Raw genomic sequence first — 19,682 nt, forward strand, 5'->3', positions numbered from 1 at the left:
CTAATAATAATGAACATAATTCGCAGTAGCAATTGCTTTTCGTAATTTTATAAATAAATGTTATTTGTACACACAAACAACGGTTAATTGCGTGTGGTGTTGTTGTTTTCTTTATTTTTGATTTGTGTTCGCTCTGCCGGCAGGTGGCGCCTTAGAAGCGTGCTACAATATTATTTATAGCAAAGAAAATTCCTTAAATTTTCAACTTGTTGCGCTCTTCCCTCAATTTCTAAGTAATAAAAACGAACAATATAAAAAATATAAAACATAAGCAAAAGCGAAGTCAAGGTCAGGCCAGGCCCTAGGGGTTCATATTTATTTTTTATTTGTTTATCAATTAAGTTTACCTATAATTCATATTTAAGCTAATCGGTTTTTATTAGGGAGAAGATATATTTATTATGGGAAAATTTGTTAAAAAATTAAATCAACAAACGCCGATAACATAATTTATTCCTGAAAATCTATTTTGTGCCTTAAAAACTAATCCCCATCAGAAAATTAGTACATTAGGGATTAATCTTATAATCTAATTATTAATTAATAATTATATATTTATAATACATATTACATGTACAATTGAAATTACAGAAATTTCACACAAAATAAAGGAAGCAATTCAGGCCCAAAATAAAAACAATTTGAATCCATAAATTATCTAATTTTGATGCAAAAGAAAATGCAGCCAACACAATGTTGAACAACAGAAGGGAAAATGGAAAATGAGACAAAATTTACTCAGAAACGGTGAACACAGGCGGGAGATAAGCGAGTCCAAATGCTATACGTATGCTGCGTAGTATTTATAAAATAAAGAGAAGACAAAGACACAGATGATGGAGACACATTGAGTAAGAAAATTATTGCGGCGACAACGTCTCTGAAAACTGGGGAAAATCTTGTTTAGATAGCGAATAGACAAATCAGTTTGTTGGGAGACGATCGCCGAACGAGACCGTAGCAAAAAAAAAGATATATATAAAAATACTATTTCATGTCGAGCGGATACACATAGTACTATATATATATATAGTATATATATATATATTTATATATATGTATATATATATAATATATATATAAGGCTAACATCTAGCAAAATTTTTTGAGTGCGGCGCGACGTGGCAAGTAAATTCGTATTATGTAAGTGAAATGAGCCCAAAAAGAATGAAAAAAAACAACAAATCAAAAGTTCAACAATAAATATAGCTAATAAACCCAAGATATATACATATATATATGTAGAATATATATATTTAAAAAATAAAAGAGGAAGAAGAAGCAGACAAAAAAGTGCGTGCTATAAATAAACACAACTAAATTTAAACTCAAACGGAATCGATAAACTCTTTGGCTAAAAGTTCAAAACATTTCAAGATTTTCAACAAATAATAACAATTTATGCAAGCGAATTGAATTTTCCTATTTTATCTTTAATTCAAACAGAAAAAAACCAAGCAAAAAAAGTTTAAATCAAATTGTGCAAAAATAAACGAAAAAAATCTTTTTTTTTTGGGCAAAGAAATTGAAGTGTTTAAAAATAGTTTTGTGCGCACGTTCAAGTGTGTGTCTAAGTGTGTGTGCGTCTCTCGCTGTGTGTGTTAGCTGGCTCCCAGGGCAGCTGCCACTAGCAGCCACCAACCGAGCGGCAGGGGAAGCAGGTGGCAAATGCGTTGGTCAAGATACAAAATGCAAGACAAATAAAAGATGCAAATGCATTGAAACTGAATTATAAAAAAAATACTTAAATTTAGAAAAATATATATTCATAAAAATAAATATATTAATGAATATCAAATTGATATAAATATAGAATGTATTCATAAATCTTTGCCTTATACCAATTTAAGCGAGTAAAGTTAAAAATAAAACTGCTTCAAGTCTTATGGTCTGTTGAAAAATGAAACAATTAAAATATAGAGTATACAATAATGAATAACCTTAATGAATATGAATAGTAGAAAAGCTGAGTTCATAGAATTACATAGAACTAGCTTAAAGCACTTATGTGGAATTGTAATCACCTGTAAGCGTAAAAGATTCATGGAAATGTATATATTTAATGTTAAAAATCGATTTGGAAATTCATTTTCCAGAAGTCAAGTAAAGCGAATACAAATGAATTCAGTAGAGAATTTAAAGGAACAGCTTTCAGTGAAATTCAAATGACCGGCAATTTAACACTATATATATATTTGTTTAAGTATTTAAATGCAGAAAGTTAAATAAAAAATATTAAAAACATTTAAAGCTGACATTAACTAAATTAAATTCAATTCAATTCAATTTCTCTGTGCGGAACTAAGAAATTAAAATAAAGTAAGCTTAGGCCTAGTTAGAATAGTTTGAAACTGAAATATTCGCAAATATATAATTCAAATATTCATAAATAAAATACTTAAAAAAGCAAATCAAACACATAAGTATTCATAAATTTATATTCAGATTCATATTCAAATATGACTTATCTTGAATATTCTTAAAATATCCCATGCTGCCTGCCCATATCTATCGCATATATGTCTATGCAGACTGCATATAAGCAAAACACGTTCGGGAAACTCGTATGCAGTATATTTCCTATTTCTAAACTTTCAACATGATCTATATCTGTCGTGCAGCAGGCGTCAATGAATTTGCTAACCGCTCACTGTGAATGCTCTCTGTGATCTAGCTGTGAGCTCTCTCTGTCCCTCTCTCTATCTTGATAAATTTCGCTTTACTCTTGCTCTCTTTCCATATTCTACTTACTCTGTCTCTCTCTCTCTATCTTTCTCTTTCGCTTTATCTCTCTCTTTACCTACATTTCGCTCTTGCTCTCTTTACCTCTCTATCAAAATCATTTCCACTTAGACCAGCTGTCAGCTCGATAATTGAGTCACACGAATTATTTCCTTTTGCTTATTTCGCAGCGTTTTATAAACAAAAACTGTACGCAGCGCGCATAAATACCCTGTAAATTTAGAATATTGCTTAGCTGCATATAAAATATTTTTCAATTTATATATTTATTTTAAATATTTCTTTGAAAACTCTATCAAGTCCTTGCAAAAAAGCGTTGCCTACTTTTCAGCACTCTTTGGAGTTCACTTGAGTTACAGCTGCACAGGGTATTTATGGGCATATTTTCCATTAGAAACATGAATAGTAAATATTATAAATATTATTAAATATATTTAAGAATTTTTAACATTAATGTCATTGTTATCTGTGTAGAGAGTATGTCTTAGCCGGCTTATCGGCTCTTATTTGCGACTTGTTTTCGAATGCAACAAAATTTTTGGCCTATTTTATATTTATACATATGGTTTATTCGTGGAACAACTCTGGCAACGTTTGGGCGTTTGCAATTCGCATTGCAACTCAACTGTTTTGGCCGAGCAGACTAAAAATATTAAAGGAAAACGTGAATATATTTATATATTTTGTACTTTTGTGTAATTGAATATGAAGTGCTTTGAAGTGCTTGGGGATATATTTAGAGACCTGTATATATGTATATTTAGAGATCTTGTTAAGAAAAAATGAATACTTTAAAGATATATAAAGTAGAGTTAGATAAGAAATTAGAAAAAGTTGAAGAAATATATATTTATTAGAAATATCCTTTGTGCTATATAGTCTACAAAATATAAATCTAAGCTATAAACACAAATATATATACATTTTAATTCATTTAAATCTTATAAAATTTGTTAAATTATCATAAATATTTAATATATTCTCTATATGCTGTTTTTTACATAATACGACCAAAAATTCTGTCCCACAGCAGATCAAAATAGAAATAAGGAGAAGAAGAAGCAGAAGCTAGACAAGAACCTGTAGCCGACAAAGCTAACGACAACTATGAAGATGACGACACACCAATTGCTCAACAGAAACGTACGCACAATGCCCGACTGGGTGGTGAGTATGGGCCGAAGAGAAGAGCTTCTCTTCTTATCGAGTCTCTACTGTGACTAATATGACTCGAGCATTTTGCACTTAGAATGAGGCGAATGATCGCATTGGACCCAAGCCGCCGCCAACGCCAATGAATGGCAACGCGTCAATGAATGGAGCTCAGCTCAAGGTGCCGGCCCTGCCTCCCAAAACGAAGAACACACCCGAACCCGACTACGAAGTCATCGAGTTCTCCAATCAGCAACAGTACTCAAATGAGCCTATGAAAACTACACAGATCCGTACCAAAACGCCAGGCAAGTGGCTCCCATCCGATAGATTCGGATGCAGAACAAAATTCCAAGGGCATGCTTCGACTGCACAGAAACTTTTAGATATTAGGAGTATCAAAATACAATAGAAGAAGAATCATTATATTTACTTTACCAGTATTTTCGCCCTCTTTCAAATTTATTTAAAATCATATTAATACTTTACAATATTTAATCTTAATTTTAATGAATTTTATATTCCGAATTTCACAAAAATTTCGATTTTGAATTTAATTTCAAATATTTACTACAAGAATCTACTCCGAATTTTACTCCGAAACTTGTTCCATTACTTACTCTGCATATTTTTCCGAAAACGTTCTTCGAAATTCACTCCGAAACTTTGCCTGTAATTTACTCCTAATTTTACTCCGAACATGTGCTTCGAATTTTACTCTGAAACTTTCCTCATATACTACACACATAACTAGTACGAATTTTACTCCAAACAAGTACTCCGAAATTGACTCCTAAAACTTGCTCATGACTTACACCGAATTTGCCCGCGAATATGTACTCCGAAACGTTTGCCATGTCTTACTCCTAATTTTATTCCAATAGTTACTCCGAGTCATACTTCCTATTCTACTTCACATTTGCTCCGAATTTAATTCCGAACTTATTAAAAACTAAACAACTTTATTTAGAGAACAAACTGAAATGCACACTGTGTGGATCGCAGAATCCGTGGGTAACCTGTGCCGAGTGCGCTGGCCAAATCTTTTGCGCCTCATGCGACGACATGTTCCACAAGCATCCCAAGCGCAGGCAGCACATACGCAAGGTGAGCTGCAAGCGACAACCTTACGTAATATTAGAATAATTATTATGTGTTGATGTTGTGCAGGCTGCGGAGCAGGGCACACCGCCCATACCACCCAAGGCGGGTGCTGGAGGAGCGCCACCGCCGGTCGCACCACCGCGACGCAGCAAACGTGGTTTGTTGACACCGTTTCTGGGCCGCAAGGAACAGGTACGACACTGCACGATTTCATAAGCCAAACAAAACCAAACCAAAATCAAACAAAAAAAAAGCCAAACATAAAAGAATAAAAAACAAAACATGAAAACAAACTTTGTACTAGACCAAGCTTTGGGTGTAGATCGGTGTAGTTAGAGCTATCTATTTAGTACCAGTTTGTAAACGATTTTGAATGCTTCAATAAAACAAGAACAACAACCAAATCAGAAAAAGAAACCTTAATGCTGCCTGCCCAACAACAAAGAGAACCAAAAACGAAAAACGAAAAACGAAAAACTTCTTTGCAGATGTTGCCACCGCCCTCGCCGACGCCGTCGCATAAGTCCGCCGGTGGCTGGCGGGGCCCAGCAGTTGCGCCGCAAATGAATAATCGCCCGTTGCCGGAGCCGCCACGGCCAGCGCCAAGTGAGGGCGGCGGCTCCTCTCGCTCGGGCACGCCCAAATCAGTATTCGACACAATCAGCCGTCCGCCCTCGGTGCAGCTGGAGAAGATTAAGAGCAAGGCGAACGCCACACTGGATCGCATGGCCCTGTTGCAGCAACGCTATCGCCAGCAGAAGGCGCAGCACGAGCCAGGCAACCCCGAACAGGTAAGGCCACATCTGTGCCACATCCACCCAGCCATCAACTATCCCTCATTGATATATCGTCTCGTCTTGTGCGTGTGTGTCTGGTCCTTGTCTCGCCCCACACACACACACTCTCTCTCTCTCTCTCTCTCTCTGTCTGTCTCTTTCTCGTTCTCGTTCTTTGTGCATCTTAAACCAAAAGCAGCTGAACTTCGAGCATTGGTCAAACATTTCACCATCGCCCTCGCATTTTCGTTCCGGCAGCATGTCATCCGGTTTGAACTCATCGCATTTTGATCTATCCGATGATTCACACAATTTTCACAATTCCCTGCTGTTCCAACAACAACAACAACAACGACAGGCAGCGGGCGCTCAGCGTCGTCAAATGAGCACTTCCGTCTTCAATTTGAACAGCATGAGTCCGCGTCGGCCGCTCGCAGAGAATCAGCACACGGGCTCAGCCTGGGTGGCCAATCAGCGCATGCAACAGGTGAGTCTGGACTCGTTGATCCCTCCTTCATAGCAACTACTTTCTTTCTTCGTAAGACTTTAACTGGCTCACTTCTTAAAGTCATTTACCTCCACATATAACTTCACTAGTTTCCACACCGACTGATCCCTTCTATGATCTCAATCCCCCATGCAGGCTCAGTCCATGGCGCACCTCAACTGCGCTGGCTGCCAGAGTCAACAGCCCAATTGGCCAGGACATGCGCATCCACACGATGAGTGGTCACAGTTTGGTTCGCAGCAGCAGTTCAATCACTCGAATCTGTCGCTCAACGTGGGCGCCGGCTATTTGCCACAGCATCCGCAGCACATGCAGCAGCATCCGCACTATCCGCCACCTGTTTTCATGACACAACGCGGCATTATGCCCAACATGTATCCGGGCGCGGCGGGCTATCCCATGATGCATCCAGGTGAGCCGAGAGCAAAAGAAACCCAGTTCAAGTAAACATTAAACGCTTTCATCTCAGGTGTTATGGGCATGCCACCCACAGCTGCCTCGCGTGCCACGTCGCGCGCTCGCTATGCTGCCTCGCCCACGCCCAGTCGCAAGTCCATGTCGATGCGCCGCAAGCGCAGCAGCTACGTTGACGATGAGCTGACCGATGATGAGGACTCGGATCAGGACGATCGTCGCTCCTTGGTCTCCAACAGATCGGGCATGACGAGCGCCTCGCGAGCTCATCAGCATCATCAGCGCCAGCGACGCATGTCCAGTGCCTCGCAGCTCATCAGCAATGGCAACGGGGCTAACGACGAGCTGGATGGCGAGCAGCGACATGCTGGCAGGCAGCACAAGATGCGGGATCGTCGCGGATCCATAGCGAAGAGTGTGCAGAGCGAATGGCTGCCCGAGCGTCGGGACTCGAATGCCAGTGCCGCCGGAACCTTGAAGCGAAGTCAACAGCAAGAGGCGCCCAAAACAAGTCGCATCTACTCGGATCTGGAGTCCGAGGGTTCGGGTGCACGCGCTTTGGTGCAAGCCAAAATACAGCAGAAGCTCCAAGAGGCAGATCAACAAAAGGTCAAGAGAGCCGAGTCGAAGCGCAAGCCCGAAATGAAGGACGAGAACACGCAGGCTGCGGCTGTGGTGCAGAAAGTGCCTGAAGCGCCAGCCAAGCCCACAGAGCAGAGCGAATCGGAGTACGAGGAAGTCGTGGAGGAAGTGACAGCTTCGGAGACCGAAGAGGAGCAACCGGCAGCCAGTGCAGCAGCTGAGCCCGAAGCTGGCGAAGATGATCTGGGCCCGCCGCCCTCGACACCCGATCACGAATGGGAATGCGAGTTTTGCACATTTGTGAACGAGCCAAACATCAAAATCTGTGCCATCTGCTGCAAGACGCCCTGCAAGCAGCCAGCGAAGCCCAAGGAAGCCACAGCTGCGCCTAAGCCAACAAAAGTTCAGTCGGAGTCGAAGCTCGTGCGCAAGAGCTCCATGAAAGCCACGACAAGGCCAACACTGGAGCAGGCTGTGCAAGGCAACAGCAAGGCGCCAGCTCAAGCAGCCGCAGCCACAGCCACAGCCACAGCCAAGTCCAAGCAGGCAACCACAGCCACAAGCACCACCAGCAAGAAGCCGACAACAGCAATCAAGTCCAAGCTGAAGACCACAACAGGAAATCAAACAGAAAACTCGCTGGGCCCGGGCTTCATACACAAAGGTAGGATTCTCAAGAAAATCTCATTTTTCGAGGGCACCAAGAGCTGAGCCTGAACCTCATTAATAACCACAAAAGAATAAACACAAGACTAAAACACTGTATACCCTGTAATTTAACCAACTGTAACTGTTTACGACTACAATTAACGCATTTAAAAATGAAAAAAGAAAAGAGAAAGAAATCTTTATATACGAAATACAAAGTCAAGTCCCAAACTAAAAACCTACCCGAGTTTTGTTTTGTATTTGTTGTACTAAAGCTCTCATCCATACACTTCCAGAATCCGTTGAGAATATATGGAATACACTGGATGAGAGCATACAGGCGCAGGCGGAGCAGGTGCTAAAGCAGTCCAAGAAAATCTCCACTGGCTGCGGCGGGACACCGCCGCGCGAGCTGCCAACGCAAACGGCTGCACGCGAAATGGGCACCTCGCCACCACCGCAAAGCATCTCGACACAAGTAATGATATATATATATAAATATATATACGACCGACTCTAGCTTAGCTGCTACCTCATACTAACTCTTGCAGACCTACGACGCTTTGCCCTTCGGCGCGCAGCCAGAGACGCAGCCCGAGCCGGAACGTTACCGAACACCCGAACCAGCTAAGATGGAACGCAAGCCCTACTATCGCAGCAGCTCACAGCTGACGCAGGAGAACGAACGCTATCGTAACTCGAACGACTTGCGGACTGCGGAGAGCATGTCCAACCAGCTGACGCGCAGGCCCAACTTTATCAATGATCTTAAAGTGCTGCAGCACGTAAGTCGAAGCGTTTAACTAACTAGTTGGAGGCAGCTTAGCTAAGGTTCCATTTTGAATTTGATCAATAGCAAACCTCTTCGCCCTTTGACTTGCCGCACGAGTCGCTCGGCCATAGGCACGAGCCCGCTAGAGATCCCGAAATCGAAATGCATATTATACTCAAGGAGCTGGAGCTGTATAAGTTTACGGTGGAGGAGCTGGAAGCAGCTCTTAAGTACTGTGGACCCGACGTACATCCCATACAGTGGCTGCGCGAGAACTGGCACAAGCTGGTCCAAACCGTGCAAAGCCTGTCCACAAAGTACGGCCAGGAGCGCGCGGAGAATACCATCGGCACCATCTCGCAGAACGAGGCGAGGGAAGCGCTGCGCAGCTCGGCCGGAAATGTTTGGCAGGCGGTCGCCGACTGCATACAGCAGCGCCAGCAAAAGTATCGCAAGCTCGCAGCGAAGGGCAACTTTCTGAGCGAGGACATTGTGAATGCGCTGACAGCGCATCAAGGTAATGTGGACCAGGCACTGGTCGAACTGAATCGCACACAGCTTAAACCATTTCTAATGCGCATCTGGGGCTCGCCGAATGGCGTGGAGAATGAAAGTGCGGCTGTAGATAACCAATCGGGTTAGTTGGTAGATCGAATTCCACTCTCTGCTCATTCTTACACACACTCCTCTCTCTCCCCCTCCCTCTCTCTTCATCTCTCCGTGCAGATATCCATGAGTTTCTGAACACTCACGCTTTGGACTGTCTGCAGCTGCAGAGCAGCGAGAGTCCTGCCTTAGCCTATTCATACGACGACAATTCCAGCCCAGCGAAGTCTGCCTATGCCACGCCCAGTCCGTATCAGCTGGAGGACGGCACATTGAAGAATCTAGAGATTCTGATTGGCAATATGGAGCAGAATCAGGCCAAGCAGAACCAGGAAGTTCTGCGCTCGATAGAGACGATGCTGGAGACTTTCAAGGGCAAGCCCGAGCTGGAATACGAAACAGATCCGGAAGTGATGCGTATTCTCACCAAAAGCCCCATTAGCACACTCAAATCGCCCTCGGCTCTGCCAGAGAAGTCCAGTGATGACGTCAAGAACTTTGTCTGGCAACATATTCAGGACATTGTTCCCAACTTGGTGCAACAGGTGGAGCAAGAGCTCATGGAACCCACGGAGGTAGCCCAACCCACAGTCACAGCTGTGCCCACAGAGACAGTGCCCCAGAAGGAGGCGACACCAGCGCCTGATCCGGCAGTTTACATTATGGAAGAACTCATCAAGCCTAACTTAAGAGAGAGTTCCATGCGCGAGGAGTTACCTCCCAATTTCCTTTATGCTACAGAAATAGCCAATTTCAAACTAGAGTTCGATCGTGCCACGGAGAGGTTGCATGAGCAGCAGTGGCAATTGGATGATTTCGAAGATGCCGAGCGTATAGTCTACAAAAGCTTTTTAGCACCTCAAGTGGAAGCTGTCACAGAAGAAGTATTGCCAGAGCATGTTAGTGAAGAGAAGAATCAGAGTTCAACAGATCTGGAGAGTCCTGTGACTGCAGTTGGAGTCACTGAGGTAGAAGCGGCTCAGAACTTACAGCCAGCAGCACTTAGAGTTACACAAATGCAACAAGAATCCGATGCAGTCAAAGAACCAGAGGAAGTTATCATAGAAGAGTCTATTAATCAGGCAGCCGAGGCAACGGTCTCTGCTAAAGCCGAGACTGCACCAGAGCAGACAGCCACAAATGAGGCCAAGGAAACTGCGACAGCAGCTGAGACACAAGCTAAGCTGGACGACAAGCCCAGCACTAGCCGCGAAGCCTACAAGAGAAATAGAAGATCCCAACTGCCGAAGAAAGGCAGAAGTCAAAGAGATCAAAGTCAAAGGCCAACAAACAGAAATCGCTTGCCAAATAATGCAGAGAAAGTTGAGCAACAGAAGGAAGCAAAGGAGCAGGCACAGCATGTTGCAATGAAAGCTATAAATGAGGCAGAGCTAGAAGCTGCACTGGCTGCAGCTGAAGTAGAAGACGAAGCTAAAGGCAGCGAAAAGCAAGCTGAAACAGCAGCCACAGCAGCTGAGTCGGAGGAAGTCAAGGACGCGGCCCAGGCAGTGGTAGAGGGGCCAGCTGAAGATCAAGAAGAAGCCAAAGTAATTGTACCAGCAGAAGCCTCAGCTGCACCACAAGCTGCAGCACTTGATACCAAACCGGAAGAAGAGCAATCAGAGACTTTGGCTCAGGTGCAGCTGAGTGCTGAGTCACAAATTTCTCAAGCTGCAGACGAGACAACTGCAGAGAGACAAATTATGCCCAATCAGGCTAGCGCACAGCCTGAAGAGCTCCAACTGTCAGTTCAGCTCAATGAAGAGTCAATTCCAGCGGCCTCGGATGAACCTGCTCCAACTGAGCCGCCCGCAGCCACAACTGTGCAGCTGATCCCAACGATTGCTGTGACAAGCAACCAGAAGCGCAGTGCGAAGCGTTTCTCCAAAATACCCGTGAGAACGCTGAGCACAAGTAGCCTGCACAGGGAAAGCAGAACTGATACGCCAGTTGAGGCTGAAGTGGCAACTGAAGCAAGCTCCGAGGCGACACCAAATGTGGAGCAAGAGCTGCCAACAGCTGAACAGGCTGCGGTAGCCGTTGTAGTTACGCCCAGCGAGGAGGTGTCAGAGGAAGTTTTCGAAGATGCAGCAGAGTTCAGCAGCGAGGAGCAACGCCAACCTGACGACTCTCCCTCCGACACAGAGCTCTACAGTCTGGACAGTGAAGAGCATCCAGCTAAGTCGCCAGACAGTGCTGAGGTGTTGCTCGTACTGAGCCCAGAGCAAGCAATCGGCAGCTCGAATCTAGTTCAGTCGGCCAGCAATACAACAATCAGTTCGCACTCAAGTGATGAGGTGGAGCCAGTGGTCTTTAAGGAGTTCATACCGTCGGGCGACCCAGCCAAGCAGAATCTGAGTGAGCTCGTCGAGGACACCCAACGTCTGATCAAGCAAATGCGCGATGAGATCAGCATGGATGAGTTTGAGTCCACTGATGAAGACGACTACTCCGAGGACTATTCCGATGAGTACGATGAGGGCGAAGAGGAAGGCTGGTATGACAGCGAGGGCGAGGAAGAAGAGGGCACCTACAACGAGCAAGCCTCGCTTATTGAGGAGGCTTCGAGTGGTGCCGCTGGCCTGCTCGACGAAGAAGCCACTGAGATCGAAGACATTATGGAGGAGGATGAGTTTGAAGCTGAAGCTGAGATAATGGGAGAGCAGAGAGCTGACATACAAGAAACAGTCACGAGCACCTCATCAGTCACGCCCACAAATCATGAAAATGAGGCAACTGAAACCGTTTCCTTTGCAGCCAGCGCCGCCGTTGAGCCAACAACTGCAGCTGCTGCTGCAGCGAAGGCTGAAGATGCTGTGAACGAAGTTGTGGAGTCAATTGCTCCAGCAGCTCCACTCATACCTCTAACCGAAAGTAGACCAGCCGAGCTGCCTGCGGAGATTGTATTAGAGGCGGAGCCTACACCAGCTGTGGCAACGGAACCAATTGCTTTGCCCCTCATGCCCGATCCACCCATTGTCGACTCCGAAACCCGTCCAGTGGAACTGCCAAGCGAAACAGTATTGGAAGAGCCCAAAAAGGTAAACCCCACAAAGACAACCAAAACTGAGCCACAAAACACAGCCAAAGCAGGCAGCACACCCAAAGCCAGCAAAATACCTAAGCTAGCAACAAGTGATAACAACACAGCAACAAATAACACAACAACAACAACAACAACAACAACAACAACAGCAAGAACCAACATCAAGAAGTTGCCATTGCGTTCCAAGTCCTTTTCGGCGCCCATGGGCATCTCCTCCGTGAAGCGCATACAGCAGGAGTTCCTGCAGAAGCAAACTCAATCGAATGCAACCAGCAACAGTCGTGTGCCGCTCAAGAGTAGCCCCAGCAACAAGAAGTCCTTGAGCGATGCCATCAATAAGTTCAATACGAAAACCAACTTGAACGAAACACCCAGCAGCAGTGCTGCGGTAAATGCCCTGCTCAAGCCGCGCAGTCAGCCGCGTATACCCAAGAAGAAGTATCACGAGACCTGCTTCTCGGACGACGATTACGATACCTCGGCAACCGAGGAGGACGAGCAGGAGCAGCTGCCGGCCTCAATTAAGGCAGAGCTGCTGCAGCGTAAGCTCAGCATACCAGTCTTTCGCGCCTACCCCAGTGTCCAGGAAGCAGTCATTGAGGAGCCGGCGGTGTGTAGACCCTAGAGAGTAGCTCAGCATACAATTGGTTTGAATCTCTCCTAATTGCAGGTGCTGGCACGCAAGTTCGTGGAGCAGCAGCTGGTGACAAGCATTGCGGAAGCACAAATTGCCGCCACATTGGTCAACATGAAGTTCCAGGAGGACGTTGCCTTGTGGGCCGCCCGGGAGTGCTCCGATCTCGATCAAGCCATATCCATGTTGCAGCAGGAGTGCGAGCTGTGCATGAACAACTATCCCATGAATCAGATTGTGTCCATGCTCAAGTGCACACACAAGTGCTGCAAGCAGTGCGCTAAGAGCTATTTCACCGTGCAGGTGGGTTGACTGCAGAAGTGTCTTATCAAACTAACTCGTTGCCTTGCCTTTTTCTCCTTTATATCTGCTGCCTTCTACTGACCGAAATCTGTTTTCGATATTGCTCCTTTGATGCGATCTTTTACCAGCTTCTGCTTTACTGTTTGTCCTTTACTTCCTGTTGAATAATCCTTCTTAAGTATTGCTATCTCCGACATGCTGCCAATCGAGTATTCTTAAATCTTTTACTTCAGTCTTCCATGCATCTTTTACTTCGGATTTCCTGCAGAAAGACCTCAGAAGTTACTTTCTGCTTACTGCCAATCGATCCTTTTACACTTTTTCCTTTCTATCACACATCTGCCTTTGAACGATCCTACCTTCCTGTCTACCCCAATTTGCCGTTTGATAGTTCTCTTCCAATCTCAACTTGACTTAAGCTTGGCTTTTTCCTCAGTCGATTCACTCAGTTAGTTACCTTTACTTTCTCTCTCTTCATATTTCTTGCAGACTTACTGCCAATCGATCCTTTTACACTTTTTCCTTTCTATCACCCATCGACAGTCAAACGATCCTACCTTCCTGTTTACCCCAGTTTTCCGATCGATGCTTTCCAATAGTTTCCTTCCAACCTCAACTCGACTTAAGCTTGGCTTTTCCCTCAGTCGCTTCACTCACTAAGTTACCTTTACCCTGCCTCATCGCCCGACTTCCTATCGACAGATTACTGCTTTTCCGCCTTGAAAGCTACTTGAGTTCAGCAGCATTTCTACACTTTCTTCTGCCCTACAGATTACCGATCGCAGCATCAACGACTGCAGCTGCCCGTACTGCAAGCTGCCCGAGCTGAGCAACGAGCTGCAGCATGAGGATGAGCACTTGGAATACTTCTCCAATTTGGACATATTTCTGAAGAGCATTTTGGACAACGATGTGCACGAGCTGTTCCAGCGCAAGCTGCGTGATCGCACCCTACTCCAGGACCCCAACTTCAAGTGGTGCATACAATGCTCGTCGGGCTTCTTTGCCCGGCCCAAGCAGAAGCGCTTGATATGCCCCGACTGTGGTTCGGTGACCTGCGCCCAATGCCGCAAGCCCTGGGAGCGACAGCACGAGGGCACCAGCTGCGAGGCGTATCTCGAATGGAAGCGAGAAAACGATCCGGAGCTGCAGGCACAGGGGGTGCAGGAGCATTTAGCCCAGAATGGCATCGATTGTCCCAAGTGCAAATTTCGCTACTCGCTGGCCAGGTGAGAGGGGGCATTATTAGAGGGAATATATCCCTGACTCATAAAACCTTTTGCTTTCAGGGGCGGCTGCATGCACTTCACCTGCACTCAGTGTAAGTTCGAGTTCTGCTACGGCTGCGCTCGACCCTTTATGATGGGCGCCAAGTGCACCATATCGCCATACTGTGCCAAGCTGGGCCTGCACGCGCATCATCCCCGCAATTGTCTGTTCTATCTGCGGGACAAGATACCGATGCAGCTGCAGTTTCTGCTCAAGGAGCACAAAGTGAAGTTCGACACGGAGCCAGTAGAGCTGGACAATGAGCCCAGCAGCTCGAGCAAGGCACGTGCCCAGGCGCGCTGTCCCATACCACTGCAAAAGGAGACGCCACAGGGTCTGGTGGACACCGTGTGCAATAGCGAGGTGCCGGACAAGCATGCGGGCATGTGTCGGTAAGTTAATCGAACTCTGAAAAGTCATTCCCTATAAGTAGCGACCTCTAGAGTACGTTGGCTAATTGCTTTTGCCCACCTATCGAATAGCACACATTACGTCGAGTATTTGGCTGGCAAGGTGGCCAAGGCCAGCATCGATCCGTTGCCCATTTTCGATTTGACGGACTGTGTTCAGGAGCTGCGTAGGCGTGGCATCGCATTGCCAGAGCGTGGGCCCTGGGACACCGATGAGATCTACAAGACCATGTGCTCTGAGGTAAGTTAATCAACAATTTTATTGATTCTCCTGATGCCCTAACCAATGCGTGCTCGACTGTCTGTTATGCGTTAAGGGCAGTAGAGCGTAAGGTAGGTTTTTAAGAAGAATTTCCAGATAGCAAGAGGAATTCTCAAGAACTCTGCCTGCCCATCTCTTAGTCTGTTTCTTCTGCAGTCTATCGATCTGCCTCGCTGCCAGCAATAATATATCTCATATATCTATAACACATATAACTCAGCAGTTAAGAAGCAAGACTCTTCTTTTAACATTATTTTTGACTTAAATCTGAATTCAATCTATCTTTATCACGCTAGATTTTTCAAATCATCATCAATATTCCCACACAAGTGCTTAAAAAGAAACTCTATTTAAATATCTGAGACTACTCCAAATACTGTTCTGTTGATATCTAGATATTATCTCTAGAATATGCTAAGCAGCTGCGCTACTTCCTTACCCGCTCAGCCTTCCTCTATGCCACTGTTAAGGCAAGTCGCTCTTTACTAACGACAATTTCTTGACAAAAAAGATGTTAAGAGGTTTTCCGACGAAAGGTATCCAAATTTCCGATGCTTGATTGATAAGAAAACAACTCAAATACATAAGCTAAGGTAAAATTCACAGCATAAGCTTCGAACAACTGCCATATCTCAGTTAAAACTTAATCAGAATCTTGATTAAATCGTGTTTATAACTAAGCCCAATTTCCAACTTAACTCGTGAATACTTCATAAAAGAGTATTCACTGTGCGTCAGTTAATTACAATAATTTCATCAAATTGTTATTTCTTCCCTTAATTTCATTTATTTTAGATTTGCGTGTTTCTCTTTATTATGTTTGCTTTACGCGGAAAACGCATTTCCTGCGCTTACTGTTTTGACCCAATGATTCAGCTCACGCCCCCGCCTATAAATAGACCGAAATAAACGATCGATCGATCGATCGATCGATAGATAGAAAACAAAAAAAAAACACACACAGCTAAACGCTCGTCCAAATTTAGCAACAACTCTGACGTATTTCACACGCGTCTTAATTGATTTTTCGCCTTTATTAGTATTTAATTGTAAACATTAGCAGAAAAACGTAAAGAAATTGAATTACAAATGTTTATCTATCTCTCTTTATTTCTCTCTATCTCTTTCTCCCTAGGTAATCAAACAACGTATACCATTGAAATCGGTCTGAGTGCCTGAGAAATTGTATATGGACTGAATGTGGTTCTTCCTGATCTACTTGGGCCGTCGACTCTTCTGCGACTCTTTTGCGCATAAATAACTCATATTCTATATAGACATTTTTTATACATTATCTGTAAATTTTAGCGACTTTATTTACACCCAGACGCACACGCACGACATATTTGTTTTAGCTAGTAAACAATTCGCATCGTTTAAATATTTTTTCAACATTCAGCCAAGACACAAACCATAGACGTAGAGCAGACTCATGGCATCTAATAGCATTCAATAAACAGATTAAATAATTAATGCATTTTTCGAGCAAACGTGTTTCGATATATCTAGATATATATATACATATATAAATGTATTTATATTTTTAGGGCAAATACTTTCCATGCCAGCTGCAATATATGAATCAAAGTAGCAATTATTTCAATTGCTTCTAAAATTATGGATATGCGAAATTTTTGAAAACAATCAAAAAAATGATTTATACTAGTTTTTTGAAGAGGTAAGTATATTGTTTATTTATTTAAAAAGCATCTGGTAAAATAGACAAGCGAAAAATGTTTGAAAAAATCCGCAAAAGAAATAATTCTTCAGAGGTATAGGAAGGCAAAGTGCAGGTCTAAAATATCTAAAGAGAAAAGTTCTTAAGTCAAGCTAAATATTTATAAATCAATTCTTAAAGAAATCGGTAATCAATAATAAAATTAACATTGCATATTAATACACAAAATTGTTCAAGAAATATCTGTGCAGATTCAGTATTTATAAAATATATTTAATATATATTTCTATATTTATAAAATATAAAATATAATATTTCCATATGATAAAGAATTGATATCAGCAATCAGGTTAAATGTACTACTATTATTATGAACCCAGCTGAATGCTTGCAATAATCGTAGAGTAATCAACTGCAGGAAGGTGTCACAGCTATCTTAACATAAATTGCCAAAAGTAAATATGAAAAAAGTTATAGGCGAAAAAAGGAATTCAAATGTGATTGCAATAAATTCTGCTGCAGAGTCCCAATTAGGTTGGTGAGCTTCAATGCATTTAATATTAGCAAAGTGTTTGTTTTTGGCATAAAATTAATACTGTTAGAATCGCAAAACACCAAGGATTTGGTCATCAATAGCCAGCAACGTCAACCGAGACAAAGAACTGTAAATATCACAATTTATCTTCAAGATTTGCTATATATATTGTTATATATATACCTACATATATTCAAAAATATTAAAATTTAAAAAGCTTCCATACTATAGTTCATAAATATGCAATGCATATGAAAATTAACAACTCAAAGAACTTTTGCTTCAATTTTCATGCGCTTCAAAGTGCCTTCAAAAAACTGTTGCATACTTTTGAGGGTCGACTCTCAGTGAATGTCGCATATGAAAGAGACTCGCATCAGCGAGTCCAAATAAGTTCCAACGGAATACGAAATGGCAAATGCGGCTCATAAATTACGGGACAGCAACAACAAGTCGTGAAAATTCGCATTTGCTGTGGAGGCGGGGCGGGTCGTGGCAAATAAGCAAAAAAGTTGACGCCTTGGCGGGCATCGTAAAAACCTATTTTTGTGCGCTTTGCTTTAATTTATGCGCGCGGCACAACATGTTTTGTATTTTGGACAGTTTTACACCAATAAAAACTAATTAAATGGGATCGTTTTAGTGCTTATCGAGCAATTGCCGATCAAGCAAACAAAACCTAATGACTTTCAACTTGATCCCGAAAACTCTGCTGGCACGTATCAGGGCAAATAAGCAGATCCTATCTATATGTTTTCTATTTTTTTTTTTTTTGTTATTTTTCTTTATTTAATTTATTTCAGTTGACTTTTCACATAGACTCGAAAATCCATAAAAATCCGTTTAAGTGTTAACATGCGCGTCGAGGTATAAAGCGAAAAAATCCAAAACTCATAAAATATGTCTACTCTTGAGTATCTATACCCTGTAAACAGTAAAAGTAATAATATGCTGGGCAGCAGTATGACAGGTGAGACATTGGATTCACAGTTGGTGCGCAAGATGTTCAGATAAACTTAGAGAAAACTCTCATAAATTATTTAAAAAAAACTTTAAAAATTAATTTTTTAATTTATAAAAAACTTTACAACAAAATAAAATCAATTCAAAAAAATATATAATAAAAAAATAAAAGAAACAAAAATATAAAGAATAAAAAATTAATATTAAAAATTTAATAAAAAAATAGTAAACAATTTAAAACAAACAAAAAATAAGCAAAATATTAAAAAACTATAAAAACAAAATAAATAAATAAAAACAAAAAATATTTGAGCGTATTGACCCAAACATTTATGAAATATAAATTTATAAATTATATTATAAATAAATTTAATTTAAAAAATAGAAGTTTTATGAATTTTTTGTTTGATCATTTTATTTATTTTTAATTAAACAAAAATAAAACTGTGACTTAACTTTCCATCCAACTAGGCTTGGGCTAACAGAAGCCAACTAGCCTTTATGCCACATATACAGGGTGTCTTGGTGTATTATCAAATTTGCTAGCAACCTTTTGTTTGCATAAGAAAATAAACAAGAGAACACAAAAAGAAAAACAAAGCACGTGGCACACGCTGTACTCAAATTTAATTACAGGTAAATGAACGTTCAGCTAGTCAATCAGGCAGACCCAATCAATCAATCAACCAATCAATCAATCAACGGGCAAGCACTTTATTTGATTTAAATGAAAATTGAATTACAAGAACGAACGGGAAGAGAAAGGTAAAGTCAATGCCAGCCAGCTAAATTGCAAAGCGGAGGTGGCCAACAGGTGTAACAGCTGTGGGAGGAAGGTGGGCGAGCAGCTGCAAACGAAAAAGAAGAAGAAGAAGCAGAGCCGATAGCAACAGCAAGTTCAACTTTTTGTTTAATCAACCTTCGCAGCTGCTGTTTATTAGGGACAGATTTACGACTGCGTCACATCCTGTTCATGCCCCAAACAAAAGCTGAGACAAAGCAACAACAGCAGCAGCAGCAGCAGCAGCAGCAGTAACAATTAGTGCAACAACAACAATGAGCACAAAAACAGCCATTCATAAATATTCCATTGTTTTGGCCACACAAACTAAAAGCCCTGACCACCGCTGACATTAGCCTCTGGTCAACCTTCGAAAAGCAGCAAAAAAAAAAAACTATTGGCAAAAATCTATACGAAAATCTATTCTAAACATTGAATAATTAAAAATTTTAGTCAAAATTAAAATTTGATTTTTTTTCTTGGTTTTTAATGCGTCA

At 42.4% G+C, this 19,682-nt stretch overlaps 1 protein-coding gene across 8 annotated transcripts; it reads left to right on the top strand.

Annotated features, from left to right (window-relative positions):
- Positions 1 to 1,053: 1,053 nt before the first annotated feature.
- LOC111596335 lies at positions 1,054 to 16,682 on the top strand. 8 transcript variants are annotated; one of them, XM_023310502.2, is made up of 18 exons: positions 1,054 to 1,143; positions 3,773 to 3,909; positions 3,992 to 4,202; positions 4,865 to 5,001; positions 5,065 to 5,190; positions 5,487 to 5,789; positions 5,971 to 6,261; positions 6,418 to 6,694; positions 6,752 to 7,942; positions 8,223 to 8,404; positions 8,478 to 8,711; positions 8,783 to 9,335; positions 9,425 to 12,960; positions 13,021 to 13,287; positions 14,059 to 14,516; positions 14,577 to 14,948; positions 15,039 to 15,207; positions 16,364 to 16,682. In XM_023310502.2, exons 2-18 carry the CDS (start codon positions 3,850 to 3,852, stop codon positions 16,397 to 16,399), a joined length of 8,403 nt encoding a protein of 2,800 aa, XP_023166270.2. In that variant the 5' UTR covers positions 1,054 to 1,143; positions 3,773 to 3,849; the 3' UTR covers positions 16,400 to 16,682. The 8 variants fall into 8 exon arrangements, with proteins under 8 accessions (XP_023166270.2, XP_023166275.2, XP_023166274.2 ...); XM_023310507.2 differs by having other exon boundaries at positions 8,783 to 9,215; XM_023310506.2 differs by having other exon boundaries at positions 5,974 to 6,261.
- The last annotated feature ends 3,000 nt before the right edge of the window (positions 16,683 to 19,682 follow it).

Source organism: Drosophila hydei, unplaced genomic scaffold (genome assembly GCF_003285905.1).
Source record: "Drosophila hydei strain 15085-1641.00,03,60 unplaced genomic scaffold, DhydRS2 tig00008116-arrow-pilon, whole genome shotgun sequence".
In the NCBI taxonomy this organism is placed as follows: Eukaryota; Metazoa; Arthropoda; class Insecta; order Diptera; family Drosophilidae; genus Drosophila; species Drosophila hydei.

What these genes read in the sequence shown, in the direction of transcription:
- LOC111596335 (XM_023310502.2), top strand. Translation starts at nt 3,850, where the DNA reads ATGAAGATGACGACACACCAATTGCTCAACAGAAACGTACGCACAATG. An exon ending in GATCCGTACCAAAACGCCAG is followed by an intron (nt 4,203 to 4,864) that starts GCAAGTGGCTCC and finishes AACTTTATTTAG; the next exon opens with AGAACAAACTGAAATGCACA. An exon ending in AAGCATGCGGGCATGTGTCG is followed by an intron (nt 14,949 to 15,038) that starts GTAAGTTAATCG and finishes CCTATCGAATAG; the next exon opens with CACACATTACGTCGAGTATT.